At 36.9% G+C, this 16,774-nt stretch overlaps 2 protein-coding genes across 2 annotated transcripts; one reads left to right on the forward strand and one right to left on the reverse strand.

The window, feature by feature from the left end:
• The first annotated feature begins 1,818 nt into the window (after positions 1-1,818).
• arrb2b (arrestin, beta 2b) lies at positions 1,819-11,586 on the forward strand. Its single transcript, XM_037758343.1, has 14 exons — positions 1,819-1,934; positions 5,756-5,786; positions 5,880-5,940; positions 6,052-6,096; positions 6,183-6,379; positions 7,023-7,150; positions 7,260-7,395; positions 7,486-7,570; positions 7,735-7,807; positions 8,881-9,018; positions 9,155-9,238; positions 9,323-9,399; positions 9,707-9,761; positions 10,102-11,586. Exons 1-14 carry the CDS (start codon positions 1,903-1,905, stop codon positions 10,190-10,192), a joined length of 1,233 nt encoding a protein of 410 aa, XP_037614271.1. The 5' UTR covers positions 1,819-1,902; the 3' UTR covers positions 10,193-11,586.
• med11 (mediator complex subunit 11) lies at positions 11,538-15,568 on the reverse strand. Its single transcript, XM_037758349.1, has 3 exons — positions 15,301-15,568; positions 13,115-13,245; positions 11,538-12,342 (listed from the first exon to the last, which is right to left on the reverse strand). Exons 1-3 carry the CDS (start codon positions 15,368-15,370, stop codon positions 12,112-12,114), a joined length of 432 nt encoding a protein of 143 aa, XP_037614277.1. The 5' UTR covers positions 15,371-15,568; the 3' UTR covers positions 11,538-12,111.
• Positions 15,569-16,774: the final 1,206 nt, after the last annotated feature.

Genomic DNA, 16,774 nt, shown 5'->3' on the forward strand with positions numbered 1-16,774 from the left:
GACTTTTTTCTCATAAACTTCTGACTTTATTCTCATAATATTATGACTTTATTCTCATATGACGACTTTCTGTCGTAAACATCTGACTTTATTCTCATAATATTACGACATTTTCACATAATATTACGACTTTTTTTCTCATAATATTACAACTTTTTTTCTCGTAAACTTCTGACTTTATTCTCACAAACGTCTGACATTATTCTCATAATATTATGACTTTTTTCTCATAAACGTCTGATATTATTCTCATAATATTACGACTTTTATTCTCATAATATTACAACTTTTTTTCTCGTAAACTTCTGACTTTATTCTCATAAACGTCTGACATTATTCTCATAATATTACAACTTTTTTCTCATAAACGTCTGACATTATTCTCATAATATTACGATTTTTTTCTCATAAACGTCTGACATTATTCTCATAATATTCCGACTTTTTTTCTCGTAATATTCCGACTTTTTTTCTCGTAAACTTCTGACTTTATTCTCGTAATATTACACCGTTTTTTCTCGTAAAGTTATGACTTTATTCTCACAATATTACGACTTTTTTTCTCATAAACATATGACTTTTTCTTGTAAATTTATGACTTTTCTCGTAAACTTATGACTTTATTCTCATAATAATACGACTTGTCAATTTAAAACATGATTTTGCAAGTCAAGAAAGTCAAGAAAGTCACAGTTTGTCGTAGGGAGAGCGACCACGGGGGAGCGGTGAGCCATGACTCCGGTTAACGGTCAACACATAACAAGAACAACCGGTTAAAGAGAAGAGAGAATTAACAGGTTTATGTTTTTCTGCAGCCTGCGGTTGGGTCAGCTCAGTCTCGCTGTGAAAGCCGCATACAAGGCGTTCACTATGTCCACTATGGCACCCTGGGACACTCCCACACAGGGCCCACTTCCTGCCACTCCTTTCAAATAAAATACTCGGTTTGACAACATTACTTTATTCTCATAATATTACGAATTTTTTTTCCGTAAACATCTGACTAAGCAGTACTCTACAGGATGATTCTGAAAGCATTCGAGGCGAGAAATACGCATAAAAATGAAAAATATTTATAAATATAACTTTTTTTTAAATCAGATTTGCTCCATTTCTACCCACTGCAGCTTTAAAGGTCCCATATTGTAAAAAGTGAGATTTGCATGTCTTTTATATTATAAAGTAGGTTTAAGTGCTATATAAATACTGTTAAACTATCAAAACGCTCAATATATGGACAAACACACACAGCCCGTATTCAGAAATTGTGCGTTTGAAACAAGCCGTTAGGGATTTCTGTCCATTTGTGATGTCACAAATATACAATATTTAGACCATTACATGGTTTTAAACATAAACATTCTAAATGTGTCCCAGTTTATTTCCTGTTGCAGTTAATGTGAATGACATCAGCTGATAGGAGGTAAACAAGGACCGACAACTGTTGCCTAGCAACGCAATTCCGTTGAAATGCACTAAAACGGAGTGTTTCAGACAGAGTGTAAATACAGTTATATTCAGGCAGACAGTATGAGGAAAATAAAGATTTTTTTTAAACATTACAGCATGTAAACATGTTCTAGTAGAAACACAAAATACAAGTATGAACCTGAAAATGAGCACGATATGGGACCTTTAAGTAAAGTACTTCTTCCACCACTTGGTGCAAGTACAAGTACCTCAGAAATGTACTGAGAGGCTTTACGCATGCCGATCTGCAGGTGTATCTTGTTTGGTTGGGTTTGTGTTCATCATATAACATGTAGGCGTGGTTTTTGTCTCTAAACTGCGCTAACAGGCGGAGATTATTCCAAAAGGCAGCAGCAGCAACACTCTGGAGCAGCACAGACCTCAGACCTGCAGCTTATATCAGACTACTAGTGTCCACACAGCTCTGAGGAGATGGGGGACAAAGGGGACAAAGCGGGGACAAGGTAAGACAAACATCTAGTATCAAGTTGTCTAATAATCTGGGCTGTCAGTGTCACAAAACGGGAGAATAATAGAAGTCGCAGCTTCTCTCCGTTAACTCGTGAGGAGCGAAAAAGGGGAACTAACCAAAAGCCCCTTTAAAAAACACGTAATTTTCTTAAATACATGAATAAATATAGATTAAAGGTAATGCCGAATTGAAGAGTGGATGCCAAGAAATACAAACAAGTGTAAAGTCGTGTCTGTCGTGTGTGCAGATGTTGAGCAGAGTGAATTTGCTGTTAAATGTTTACATTTTTTAACGGAGTCTGGCGTAACTTCCTCATAGGTGAAAACGGGGCGTATGTGGGAGTTTTTGCATCTTAATAGAGTAATAATCGCTTTTTCTTTCACTTAAATGATTATTCAAGGTATATATAAGTTGTATAAGAAAGAAGTTAAACTTTGTTGAAGCCACAGGTGTTTTATTTAGGCGTTTTTAGCGTTTTATTCTGTTTTACAAGCTGCAGTTTAACTTAAATATCCAATTGGATACAGAGAGAGACCGGAAGTCCCGCCCCTTCCGGTCCGAACCACCATGGGACCTTATTATGGGAAAATAATATGACAGGAAGTCAACAGAGAGAGATAAATATTTATTTTTATCCCGTTTAAATTGCGCCATGAATCACACATATAATGTTTGTCAATTTAAAACATAATTTAAAAAAAAAAAATGATCGTAAAGTTAATGACTTTATTCTCTTAATATTACAACTTTTTTTCTCATAAACTTGTGACTTTATTCTCGTAATATTACGACTTTTATTCTCATAAATTTATGACTTTATTCTCATAATATTCCGAATTTTTTTCTCGTAAACTTCTGATTTTATTCTCATATTATAACTTTTTTATCACAAACGTAATGACTTTATTCTCATAAATATTACAACTTTTTTCTCATAAACTTAATGACTTTATTATCATAATATTATAACTTTTTTATCACAAACGTAATGACTTTATTCACATAATATTACGACTTTTTTCTCGTAAATTTCTGACTTTATTCTCATATTACAATTTTTTTCTCATAAACTTATGACTTTATTCTCATAATATTACAACTTTTTTTCTTGTAAACCTATGACTTTATTCTCATAATATTACGACTTTATTCTTGAAATCTCCGATTTATTAATTTTCCCCTCAATGTGGCCCTAATACTCCGTCATAAGACTCTGATTATTTCTTGTGTTGTGGAAAAAATGAGCATCTTTTGGAGGTCAAAGTCTGCCAGGCAGTTGGATCATTTCCAAATCTATCAATCAAAACTCCCAACATTTGTTTTGTTTTCCATGTAATTCCACTTGTGGCTAAAACAGTAGAGTTTGAGCAACATTTAAATGACATTGTGGTGATGTATCCTGTCCTTAGTGCTGACCGCAGTAGCTCCATGCCCTGCTGAGTTTTATTATGATTACATGTTGCCTTTAGGATAACGGGTTGACAGGAAGGGGTTCACATGTCCCGTGTTAAGGAAGTAATGTTGTTGATAATCAGGATGTGCATTTTGTTCTTTGCCCCTGTTTTCTTTCCTCAGAATGTAAAAGTGCAGCACATTCCTGGACAGGGACATGCTAATGTCTTTAAAACTGCTGCAGTGTGCAAAAAAACTCAAAGCAGACACGTCCTGAATGGTGTGCTCTGCTCGTAGGCCTGTAGCAGTCTTTTTCTACAATCATGTACATTATAAAGACAGTTTTCAGTTTGTGGTCGTAAACATAGACTGATTGGCTGATTAGTCTCAACACTTGGTCACAATATAATAATTCCTGGGAAACACATTACTGGTCGAACACTGGCCACATTTCCTGGAATACGCTTCACCCTCTTCCTGTTTAGCTTCAGAACAGACACTCTGCTCTTTTCTCTCTGCTTTGCTTTTGACCGGCTTTCTCAACTCTCCACAACACCGACTGTGAGCAAACTCTGAATTTAACCCCTAATATACTTGATTTCAAAGGTGTTTAATGCGAGATTTATGGAGGACGGAACCTGCCAAAAATAAATGAATCAATAAATAAATGACTGAAAAAATAATGAAATGTCTTTTAAATGTAGCAAAAATAATATTAAAAATAAATGTAGCCATTAATTAATGTGATAAAAAAATTGACACTTTTTTCATTTATCTTTGTATTTATTCCCTTATTTATTTATTTACTCTTCTGTTTAATTTTCCCTTTTATTTATTTATGTATTTATTTTATTTTTTATTTTTTTAATTTATTTAGCATTTCTTTTTAATTTCTTTTTGCATTCATCAGTTCTTTTGCATTTTTTTTTTATTATTTTAGCATTTATTTTCAAATGCATGCATCTATTTTTATTAATTTTTGAATTTATTTTGCATTTATTTTTGCATTTATCATTTATTTTGCATTTATGTATTTATGCATTTATTTGTTCTATGTTTAATTGTCCCTTTTATTTAATTATGTATATATTTTTATTTATTTATTATTTATTTATTTTATATTTATTTTTAAATATATGTTTTTATTTATGCACAATTTTCCCTTTGCATTTATTTCCCTGAATGTATTTATTTTTGTATTCATTTCTTTACAGATTTCTTTATGCATTTCTTTTTAATATTACTTTTTCTGCATTTAATGACATATTTATTTATATTTTGAGTAATTTATTTATTTATTCATCTATTTTCAATTTTGGCAGGTTCCGTCTTCCATAATTTGGAGTATTTGTATTGCCTCTGCACAACTCTGTTTGACCGTTTGATTGGAGTTTGCGAGTGATTGACAGCTGCCCCCCGTTGAGCCAATAGGAACGCTCTCTCTCTCTCTCTCTCTCTCTCTGAAATGACCTGTGATTGTTCCCATACAAATAGTCTAGCCTCGTTGATGATATCTAACACTGAGAGAATCAGAGGGTGGAGATTTCCTTAAAATGAATAGTTCCTCGAGTGTGTTTCTCTAAAAATCTTTTCTCCTATTGTTCTTTGTTAAGTGCTGTTGTAATATTGATTGATGTCTCCCTCAGGATCAGAACTGGTCCTTACTGTGTGTACTGTAATCTGATCAGGCACACAAGCACCATACTGTCGCTGAATCCGCTCCGTTCTGCTGCACGTATAGAGGCTGTTGAGAGTAAACGTCATCCAGGATCAGTTTAGAGACGCTGTGTGAGACTCCAGAACAGTTGTAGTTTAATGCTCACTTTCTGCTGACCTTCCTGTCCTACAGTTCATTGTACTGTCAGCCACCACTGCTGCTTTCTAACTGCTCACTTTGTGTTTACACCAAACTCAAGCATTGGTTTACTGCTGCACAGTGTGTGTGTGTGTGTGTGTGTGTGTGTGAAGGACAGGAAATGTGACATGATTATACGGTGCCATCAGTGTGTATCGGAGTGTAATGAGAGCTACAGTTCCTACTCTCACAGCTTGTTGTTGTCCATCCCAGACACTCTGACTACAACATGTTTCACTTGTTTACTCTGAAACTAAAGACAATGTACAAATATTGTCCCTGTAGTGGTCATGTGACCAGCGTTAGTATTACTGACCGGCGTTGGAGGTTTGTCATGTTTTAGGTTAGGTCATGGCACCAATGACGAGCTGAAGATCTTGCCGTTCTATAGCTGTATTGGTTGTGATTCTATCATGAGGGCAAGAGGGATGAACTTTGACCCTGAAGTGACCATGCTCCTTTTATTTGGTTGCTCATATCATAGCATTAAAAAATACAAATTAATCCCAAATTTGAGTTTTACATACGCACACTGTTAATAAGATATGCTCTCGCTCTTTCTACAGAGTCTTTAAGAAGTCCAGCCCCAACAGCAAGGTAGGATATATGTGTGTGTGTGTGTTTCTTCCTCTCTGGAACACCTCCTGTTGTAGATTATTATCCTAATAATCACTCTCTTTCTTTCCACAGCTCACCGTTTATCTCGGCAAGCGAGACTTTGTTGATCACTTAGACCACGTGGATCCAGTAGGTGAGTCGAAACGCACACACACAGGCAGGCATGTACGCACATCTTTATGTTTACTTAGGCCACTTTTGGGGACATTATATGGAATAACACTGATTCCTCTGTGTTCTGCAGATGGAGTGCTCCTTGTAGACCCAGAGTACCTGAAAGATCGAAACGGTAAGACAGCCTGAAGGAAGACGCACTAAAACCGACTTAATGAGTGATTGACCTTCCATTCAATCGGTGTCTTCGTCTGTCCCCAGTGTACGTGACTCTGAACTGTGCGTTTCGTTACGGTCGGGAGGACCTGGATGTCCTGGGCCTTTCCTTCCGGAAGGATCTGTACGTCAGCACCATCCAGGTGTTCCCTCCCGTGGAGGAGAAAAAGATGCCTCTGAGCCGGCTGCAGGAGCGGCTGATGAAGAAGCTGGGTCGGCATGCCCACCCGTTCCACTTCACTGTAAGACTTCTAAACACAAACACCACGACCTCTGCTTCACTCTGACACTACTACAGACCAGCGTACCCAGCCTCTACCATAGACATATATACATAGACGCCGCATTGGACGCTTCAGCTCGTTGCAGCGATACGTCAAAGTGGGCGCCATATTGGACAGGGCAAGACTGGCCTGTAACTTTATACAAGTGAATGAGGGAGCTGACGTTAATGTCAGCACCATAACGTCTACATTTCTCATTATCATTATGATATTATGTTAAAGGGTTTATGATCTACGAGGAATAGAAAAATAAAGTTTTGTCTCCGGTTATTTAGAATCTCGATAGTTCAGGAGACGAGTGTGTACCGTAGGCTTACATGAACTAATTAATGTTTATTTTAGATTTATGACTAGAACAACTCGACTCACAGTGCTGAGCAGCATCTCAAATTCATCATCAGGTTCTCAGCTTTCAGATGATGTACACCACTTCTATGTGACATCGACTGTTGACCTGCTATCTCCCCCTAAAGAACCCCCTAAAAAAGAGAAAAATGGGTCTATTGTGGGTCTCAGAGGGTTAAGATATTTTGAGCATTATAGTATTGTTATGCATCTAGAGCTGCCATGTAGAGTTCACCTTGTTTTTTACATGTGTCAGATCCCCCAGAACCTGCCTTGCTCAGTAACCCTCCAGCCGGGCGCAGAGGACACCGGTAAGGCGTGTGGCGTGGACTATGAGCTCCGAGCGTTCTGTTCTAGATGCGTGGACGAGAAGATCCACCAAAGGTTTGACACATATTCAGACATCTGACACTACAGCCAAACTAACACTCATCTCCATCAATGTGCATATATATATATGTATATATATATGAACCTGCTGTGTGTTGTGTAGGAACTCTGTGCAACTGGTGATCCGGAAAGTTCAGTACGCTCCAGAGAAGCCCGGTCCACAGCCGATGGTGGAGACCAGACGCAACTTCCTGATGTCCGATAGATCTCTATACCTGGAGGCCTCGCTGGATAAGGAGGTACAGTAACTCACACACTTTGATGTGCTGTTTGATGACTGGGACACACACTATGCTAAGAAGTGCCTGTCTCTCTCTCTCTGTCTCCAGCTGTACTACCACGGCGAGCCCATCAGTGTCAACGTCCACGTCACCAACAACTCCACCAAGAGTGTGAAGAGAGTGAAGATATCCGGTAACTCCACCTTCTCTTACACACGTTATTATCACTTCAAGTCAACATTGGGAGCTACAGTTAAAGTCAAGCATTGCATCTGCTGTGATGTGACTCAGATCTGACTTGGGAGACAGATGAGAGCTAAAGGAACTACTGAAATAATTCTCCTCTCCTCCTCTCAGTTCGTCAGTGTGCTGACATCTGTCTGTTCTCCACGGCCCAGTACAAGTGTCCAGTTGCCGTGGTTGAAGCAGAGTGAGTTCTTCTATACTGATATCCTTCTTTTCAACCATTTCATAGTCATTTTGCATCTCTTTGTAGTTATTTTGTGTCTCTTTGTAGTAATTTTGAGTGTCTTTATAGTTGTTTTGTGTCTCTTGTGAACATTTTGAGTCTCTTTGTAGTTGTTTTGTGTGCATTTGAAGTCATTTTGAGTCTCTTTGTAGTTGTTTTGTGTGCATTTGAAGTCATTTTGAGTCTCTTTGTAGTTGTTTTGTGTGCATTTGAAGTCATTTTGAGTCTCTTTGTAGCTGTTTGTCTCTTTGTAGTTGTTTTGCCCCTTTTCATAGTCATTTTGCATCTCTTTGTAGTTGTTTTGTGTCTGTTTGTATTTGCTTTGACCCTTTGTATAGTCTTTGTGAGTCTCTTTGTAATTGTTTTGTGTCTCTTTGTAGTCATTCTGTGTCTCTTTGTAGTTGTTTTGCCCCTTTTCATAGTCACTTTGCATCTCTTTGTAGTCGTTTTGTGTCTCTGTAGTTGGTTTGTGTCTCTTTGGAGTTGCTTTGTGTGTCTTTGTGGTCATTTTGAGTCTCTTTCTGGTTGGTGCCGGTCTCTTTGAGTGACATTTTGTATGTGAAGGCCAGGGGGAACCTTGACACTTGACACTTTGCCTGGTAGACCCGTTTAGTAATCCATCCATGCCTGGCCATCTAGCCGTTATGAGCATGTTCGCACTTCTCAATATTAACAAAGGGGTTCCACAAGGATCAATTTTAGATCCTGTTCTCTTTACAATCTATATTAATTATGAAAAGCACATAATAAATTGTCAAATGTGCAAGTATGCAGATGACACAATTTTATACGCAAACGCAGACACAATTGAAAACGGAATTAAACACCATCAACATATCTTAGCAGCCTCCTGAAGTATTGAATTTATATCCCACTAGTGCCGTCTTCTGCAGTCAAGAATGAATTTTCGTGCTCAAAGTCTCATTTTGTTTTCATTGCAAGCTTTCAGTATGTAGGAACAGCATGGATCACTCTTTAACTTTCCCATTTTTCTCTTTTCTCCCTGACCTTTACCCCCCCACCCACAACCTCAGTCACCAGATTTCTCCCAGCTCCACCTCCTGCCAGGTCTACACTCTGACCCCCATGCTGGGTACCAACAGGGAAAAGAGAGGTCTGGCCCTGGATGGAAAGCTAAAGCATGAAGACACCAACCTGGCCTCCAGCACAATGTACACACACACACACACACACACACACCTGCATCAAAAGGGTCTACTTTCAATGCAAAGAAGCACACAAACTCATGGATATGAACAGTATAGTGACGGATTGTGTCTCTCATACCTGTGTGCGTGTGTCCTGCAGAGTAAAAGAAGGCACCAACAGGGAGATGATGGGGATCCTGGTCTCCTACAGAGTCAAAGTCAAGCTGGTGGTGTCTCTTGGAGGGTAGGTGAACACACTCAAGTTTTCACAGGTAACAAGGGTGTTCAGAGAGTTAATTGTATATCTTGTATTTGTGTGTGTGTGTAGGGATGTTGCGGCGGAACTTCCTTTTGTCCTGATGCATCCCAAACCTTCAGAGGAGCCCAGCTCCCAACCACAGCCAGGTAGGACACACAGAGGTCCTGTTCAGACCTGGTATTAACACGCGTCCTCAGTGATCCGAACACAAGCGGACAGCCTTCAGGACGTCGTGTTCAAACCTGGCATTAGAATGCGTGTCCACATGAGTAACCACTTGTGATCTGATCTCACTTCCTCGCTCTATATGCACATAAACACGTAGTAAACACACGGCTAATACAGCAGACGTTGTGACATTATATCACAGGAATGTCAGTAGTAATATCCTACATATTCGAGAGTATTAGTATTAGATTGTAATTTAATGACTCACTGTGTTCTTGTTTCTAGTTGAACCAGAGGCTGAAGCTACTGTGGATACAAACCTCATAGAGTTTGAGATGAAGTAAGTGTGTGTATAAAGAAAGTAAACTAAACTTTTCTCTCTATATTTCTCACTCCCAGACTGCAGAGTGTCAGGTTGTGATTTGAGTCCTCTGATCATGTAGCAACGTAATTTACTAGAGCGAGAGACGCTTTGCGAAGTACCCGTATGTGCTGGTTTGATGTATAGATAAGTATCATATCATCTGCATACACATGAATCTTTACTGGACTCCTATTGTGATTGTGGGACTTCAGACTTGAACCAACCTACAGCATCTTTACCGATACCTATTTGCCTTCATTTCTGTAGTAATATCTACGTATATATAGCTTATTTTGATGACGTTCTCTCTTTTTAGTCCCCCCTCTCAGGTTGATGACTTTGTGTTTGAAGAATTTGCTCGCCTGGGGCTAACGGGGACGAAAGATAAGGGCAACCCCTTCTGTTAGCAGGGTTATACCTGTCTTGAGTGGGAGGTTACAGGACGCCTCAACCCGAGCAACCCAAGAAGAAGAAGAAGAGCATCCTGAGTCTGGCCCACTGTTTGAATTGTACCAATGGTCAGTGACTCAGGTAACTATAGTGTCAATTTAACAGGAGTTTATTGAGTGAAGTTACAGCACAAGATGTGTTTGCTGCTTGACTCTTTTCATTCCGCTGATATCAGTGTTGTACATGGTGCTGTGATTCAGGATTTATAATTCTAGCCTTTACACAAAGGAATAAAAGTGGTGTTTTCTATTGATGATAGATCAGTTGTTGTCTTCAGGGGAACCTCTGCTTCCTATTGATTTATCCTTAAAGCTGGGCATACACTGTACCAATTTAGAAATGTTGTTGTGTAACTCCTATTCCTACTATACGAGTAGATCGTATAGTAGAAACATCTGTGCCATCCTGTCTGCTGAAACATCTTAAAAAAAGAGGCAACGGCGTAACGTTATATGGACTCGCTGTGGCGAGGAAGACGTGGACAGTATGGCTTGTCCATTTTGCAGAAAGAATTGGAGGTCAGCTAGCTACGTTTTACTCACTGTATCTATTGTAACCTATATTGTTATCTTGATAGCTACACTCCGATTACTGTAAAAACAGTATAAAAAAGGCACCGACGTTGGGGAATTAGCTCGTGGCTCTGCTTCAACTGTGCCAGAAATTCATGCCCCCCTGTACACTGCACGGCAAACGACGCCCGACGAAGCGGAAATTCGTGCCGCTCAAAATTCGTGCCAGAAACGGGCTGAAATAGTACAGTGTATGCCCATCTTCAACCTCTTTATAATGAAATAAATCAAATGTATTTGGAGCAGAACAAGCTAGAGGATAGAGTTAAATAAGCAGGAATGATTTTATTTTTATAGTTTTGTATTTTGCATATCAGTGGAGTAAACTAACAGTGATTTAAACAGATTTCTTTTTTTATGTCTGTTGAACAGCCAGGGATTTTTTTTTTTATCTAGCTTTGGCCTTCCAGTGTTCAGCAGTGGTGGAATGTAACCAAGTACATTTACTCAAGTACTGTACTTAATAAGTCCAATTTTGACATTGGCTATAATGTCCTTCTTGTGTCACAGTCAGTGTTCGTCTCTAAACAGGCTCTCGTGTTTTTGTATCTATGAAGATGCATGATTTTAGATAATGAATGTTTTTTTTATTTTTTCCATGATGTAAATGTGTGCTATATAAGTGTAAGATACCACAGCTATTAACAATATAATCAAACCAAAGATTTATAAAAAACACGTCGTTTGAAGACTTCACAATATACAAAAGAACATATTACAAGACACTCCATTGGATGTATTGTTATTTTACTCAATAAAATGAAATCAAATGTACCAAATATCTTGTCAAATGCGTCTTGAACTGATGTAAAACATGACAAAAAGCTTTGAAATTACAAACTTCAGTGAACGGTGGACAGCTGCATGGCACATCATTAACTACGATATTGTCGAGCAAGCAGAACGAGTCCAGATTTAAGAACGTGCAGGACGAGTAGAGGGCCTTTTTGAGCGTTAATGAGGACAGTTTGGCGGACATCACTGAGGTTTTGAAGACAAAAGAAGTCGCTTTTCCTCTGTTAGATCCCTCCCTGTATGATGCGGGTGCCAGATCACAAGATCACAACAAGTGCTGAAAACATATGCTGAAACATTTGGTATGAAATGTCTTTGTATTAGAGGTATCTTTACAAGGTCACATGAATAGAAAAAAACACCACCAAACAACAAAAAATATACCCAGAAATGCACTTAGAGGAAAAAACAAAGTTATTTACAAGAGTTTTTCTTTACGTTTCTTGTAATAAAAAAGGATCTATGAAAAGATTTTAAGGCTGGTAGCAGATACGGTCACATCTCTGCTCTCATGTCTGCTGCTGCTGCTGTTGCTGCTGCTGCTGTTGTTGTTGTTGCTGCTGTTGCTGCTGTTGCTGCTGCTGTTGCTGCTGCTGCTGCTGCTGCTGCTCCAGCATCACTTCACAGGTCCGTCCCAGTTCTCCCAGTTTGACCTTGGCATATTCCGCTCGGTTCAGTGCCATCTGACAGTCCTTCCTCGATGAATAAGTGGAACCTTCATGAGGTTGACCGGTGGCTACCTGGAGGGAAAAGATGGGAGGATTACTGCTTTGTTCTACTGATGTCATATCATTACCTACAGTTTACTTTTCAGTTTTAAAGGGGACCTATGTCCATTTTCAAAACTCATACATGTTATTCCTATGGTCTAAATAGGGCTGCACAATTATATGAACATGATCTCCTGAGATATTAACGTTTTAAAATGCTGCATTCTACTCATAGAAATCTCTGCTGCATATCAAATCAAGCGCTTCCTAAACTAACAGCCACCAGCCGGTGAACGAGATGTTTTGGCTTCACTTTTGGGTATAGATATTATCTATACAACCAATGTGTTTATGATTAAATTAAGAGCATTAAATTGTTTAATGCTAATGTTTGCTAATTTAGCAACATTAAAAGCTGGATATTTCAGTATAAAAGGGACGGTGTGTAGGTTTTGTCGGCATCTAGCGGTGTGGTTGCAGATTGCAACCAACTGAAGGTACGTGTCCACAGCCTCCGTCCTTTCCACGCTTCCCATTCATTGTCTATGTAAGCGGCCGTGCAATGCATTCTGGTAGCGTGGCGGCGCGATTCGAGAGACGGGTCGTCACGTCGCCCGCTCTTCATTTGCATAAAGTTGAGGTCTAGGCTACTTTAAGCAAATCACGGGCGTTTCCTCTGGAAATTCCTGAAAAAAACGTTTAAAGCGTTGTCGATCCAAAATAAAGACAGACATTTTCTGTTTCACAACTGAGAACACAAATAAAAACACTACTACTAGTACTACTACTGTGTGTGTTTGACCTGTGTGAGGTAGCGGATCTGGCCGCTCAGTTCGTTCTCCACTCGGTTGACGGAGCTCTGGAACTGGACCAGCTGTCTGTCCAGGAGGCTGGCGTTGTGTTTGTCTTTGGAGAGCTCCAGCACTATATTACCTGCCGGGGAAGCAAACAACATAATAGATCGGTTTTATTATGACCACACATGTTAGCAATGCGAGTTGTTACATTGAAATCTGTGAGGTCACCATTTCATCTGAAAAAAAACATAGATGCATTTTAATATCTTTAATTTAAAGCAGCAGTAGGCGAGATTGGAGCATTTAAGATTTAAAAAAGTTATTTTATTCTCGTAATATTACGACTTTCCTTCTCGTAAAGTTATGACTTTATTCTTGTAATATTACGAGAATTTTTCTTGTAATATTACAAGAATAAAGTCATAACTTTACGAGAAAAAAGTCGTAATATTACGAGAATAAAGTCATAACTTTACGAGAAAAAAGTCGTAATATTACGAGAATAAAGTCATAACTTTACGAGAAAAAAGTCGTAATATTACGAGAATAAAGTCATAACTTTAAGAAACAAAAGTCGTAATATTACGAGAATAAAGTCATAACTTTACAAGAAAAAAAGTCGTAATATTACGAGAATAAAGTCATAACTACGAAACAAAAGTCGTAATATTACGAGAATAAAGTCATAACTACGAAACAAAAGTCGTAATATTACGAGAATAAAGTCATAACTTTACGAAACAAAAGTCGTAATATTACGAGAATAAAGTCATAACTACGAAACAAAAGTCGTAATATTACGAGAATAAAGTCATAACTTTACGAAACAAAAGTCGTAATATTACGAGAATAAAGTCATAACTACGAAACAAAAGTCGTAATATTACGAGAATAAAGTCATAAGTTTACGAAACAAAAGTCGTAATATTACGAGAATAAAGTCATAACTTTACGAAACAAAAGTCGTAATATTACGAGAATAAAGTCATAACTACGAAAGAAAAGTCGTAATATTACGAGAATAAAGTCATAACTTTACGAGAAAAAAAGTCGTAATATTACGAGAATAAAGTCATAACTTTACGAAACAAAAGTCGTAATATTACGAGAATAAAGTCATAACTACGAAAGAAAAGTCGTAATATTACGAGAATAAAGTCATAACTTTACGAGAAAAAAGTCGTAATATTACGAGAATAAAGTCATAACTTTACGAGAAAAAAGTCGTAATATTACGAGAATAAAGTCATAACTTTACGAGAAAAAAGTCGTAATATTACGAGAATAAAGTCATAACTTTAAGAAACAAAAGTCGTAATATTATGAGAATAAAGTCATAACTTTACAAGAAAAAAAGTCGTAATATTACGAGAATAAAGTCATAACTACGAAACAAAAGTCGTAATATTACGAGAATAAAGTCATAACTACGAAACAAAAGTCGTAATATTACGAGAATAAAGTCATAACTTTACGAAACAAAAGTCGTAATATTACGAGAATAAAGTCATAACTACGAAACAAAAGTCGTAATATTATGAGAATAAAGTCATAACTTTACGAAACAAAAGTCGTAATATTACGAGAATAAAGTCATAACTTTACGAAAGAAAAGTCGTAATATTACGAGAATAAAGTCATAACTTTACGAAACAAAAGTCGTAATATTACGAGAATAAAGTCATAACTTTACGAGAAAAAAAGTCGTAATATTACGAGAATAAAGTCATAACTTTACGAAACAAAAGTCGTAATATTACGAGAATAAAGTCATAACTTTACGAGAAAAAAAGAAAATAACACGTAAAATTACTACTTTATAACATTATGACTTTATTCTTGTAATATTACGACTTTTTTTCTCGTAAAGTTATGACTTTATTCTGGAAATCTCAGATTGTTGTTTTGCGGCTCTTTTGATAGTAAAGGTTGCTATATCCTGGCAGTAGTGGATGAGAGAAAACAACCAATCAGAGAAAGGTTATTATAGAATTTTTAGCCCATTGATGACAACAACTTGCTGCCTACTGAAGCTTTAATGATATAATCACTAAACTGTCAAAGAAAAGTAAAAGATGGGCACATTTTCTGCTGACAGCCGTCAGAAATGATGTGTTGCTGGTCTTATAAAGAGTCTTTCTGCTGTCTAAATCGTGTAATAATGATGATGTTGTGTGTAACGTGTCCTCACCAGCGCACTGCAGGATCATCGCTATCTCCTTCTCCACCTCCTCCAGAGCTCTCAGCCTCTCATTCGCCATAAAGAGGACCTGAAACCCGCTACAAGAACCAGAACCAGTCCTACTGTAGTCCACTCGGTGTTGGTTCCGGATAACTCGGTGTAAACAGGAGTAAACTAATCTGCTTTAACTTCTACTAAAGACTGAAGCATCACCTGAACTCTGCACAATAACAACAAAGAAGAGCGCACTAAAGAGACGTCACTTCCGTCGTTGCACACTTGTGACGTCGAACGTTTTGCAGAGAGGCTGGGTTCCTGCAGAAATATTATATTCGGTTGCTATGATTACAGTGACAAAGACAGTAATGCATTTTTTTTTTTTTTACAAAAAAAAGCTTAATTTCTTTGTATTTATGAAAGAAATGGAATGATATCTGTCAACACTTTCTTCCTCACAAAAAAAAGCAATGAAAACAATGAATGTATGCAATATCTTTAATGTTTTTAAGTGAAATTATTGTCATACTCTCGCGTGGTCGAAAAAAAGTCAGAAGTTTACGAGAAAAAAAGTCGTAATATTACGAGAAAAAAAGTCGTGATATTATGAGAATAAAGTCGTAATATTATGAGAATAAAGTCGTAATATTATGAGAATAATGTTGTAATATTATGAGAATAAAGTCGTAATATTATGAGAATAATGTTGTAATATTATGAGAATAAAGTCGTAATATTATGAGAATAATGTTGTATTATTATGAGAAAAAAAGTCGTAATATTACGAGAAAAAAGTCGTAATATTATGAGAATAAAGTCGTAATATTATGAGAATAAAGTCGTAATATTATGAGAATAATGTTGTAATATTATGAGAATAAAGTCGTAATATTATGAGAATAAAGTCGTAATATTATGAGAATAAAGTCAGAAGTTTACGAGAAAAAAAGTCGTAATATTATGAGAAAAAAGTCGTAATATTACGAGAAAAAAGTCGTAATATTATGAGAATAAAGTCGTAATATTATGAGGATAATGTTGTAATATTATGAGAATAAAGTCGTAATATTATGAGAATAAAGTCGTAATATTATGAGGATAATGTTGTAATATTATGAGAATAAAGTCGTAATATTATGAGGATAATGTTGTAATATTATGAGAATAAAGTCGTAATATTATGACAATAAAGTCGTAATATTATGAGAATAATGTTGTATTATTATGAGAAAAAAGTCGTAATATTATGAGGAAAAAAGTCGTAATATTATGAGAATAATGTTGTAATATTATTAGAATAAATTCGTAATATTATGAGGATAATGTCATATGTTTAGTCGATGATGGAAATATTACATTGGGGAATCTGCTAGGAAAGACACCTAAGAAAGTACACTTCTAATTAATTACGTAAGAGCAACAGGAATAATGGAGAGAATTTAATTATTATTATTATTATTGTTATTATTATTATTATTATTTTTAA

This window comes from Sebastes umbrosus, chromosome 22 (assembly GCF_015220745.1).
Source record: "Sebastes umbrosus isolate fSebUmb1 chromosome 22, fSebUmb1.pri, whole genome shotgun sequence".
In the NCBI taxonomy this organism is placed as follows: Eukaryota; Metazoa; Chordata; class Actinopteri; order Perciformes; family Sebastidae; genus Sebastes; species Sebastes umbrosus.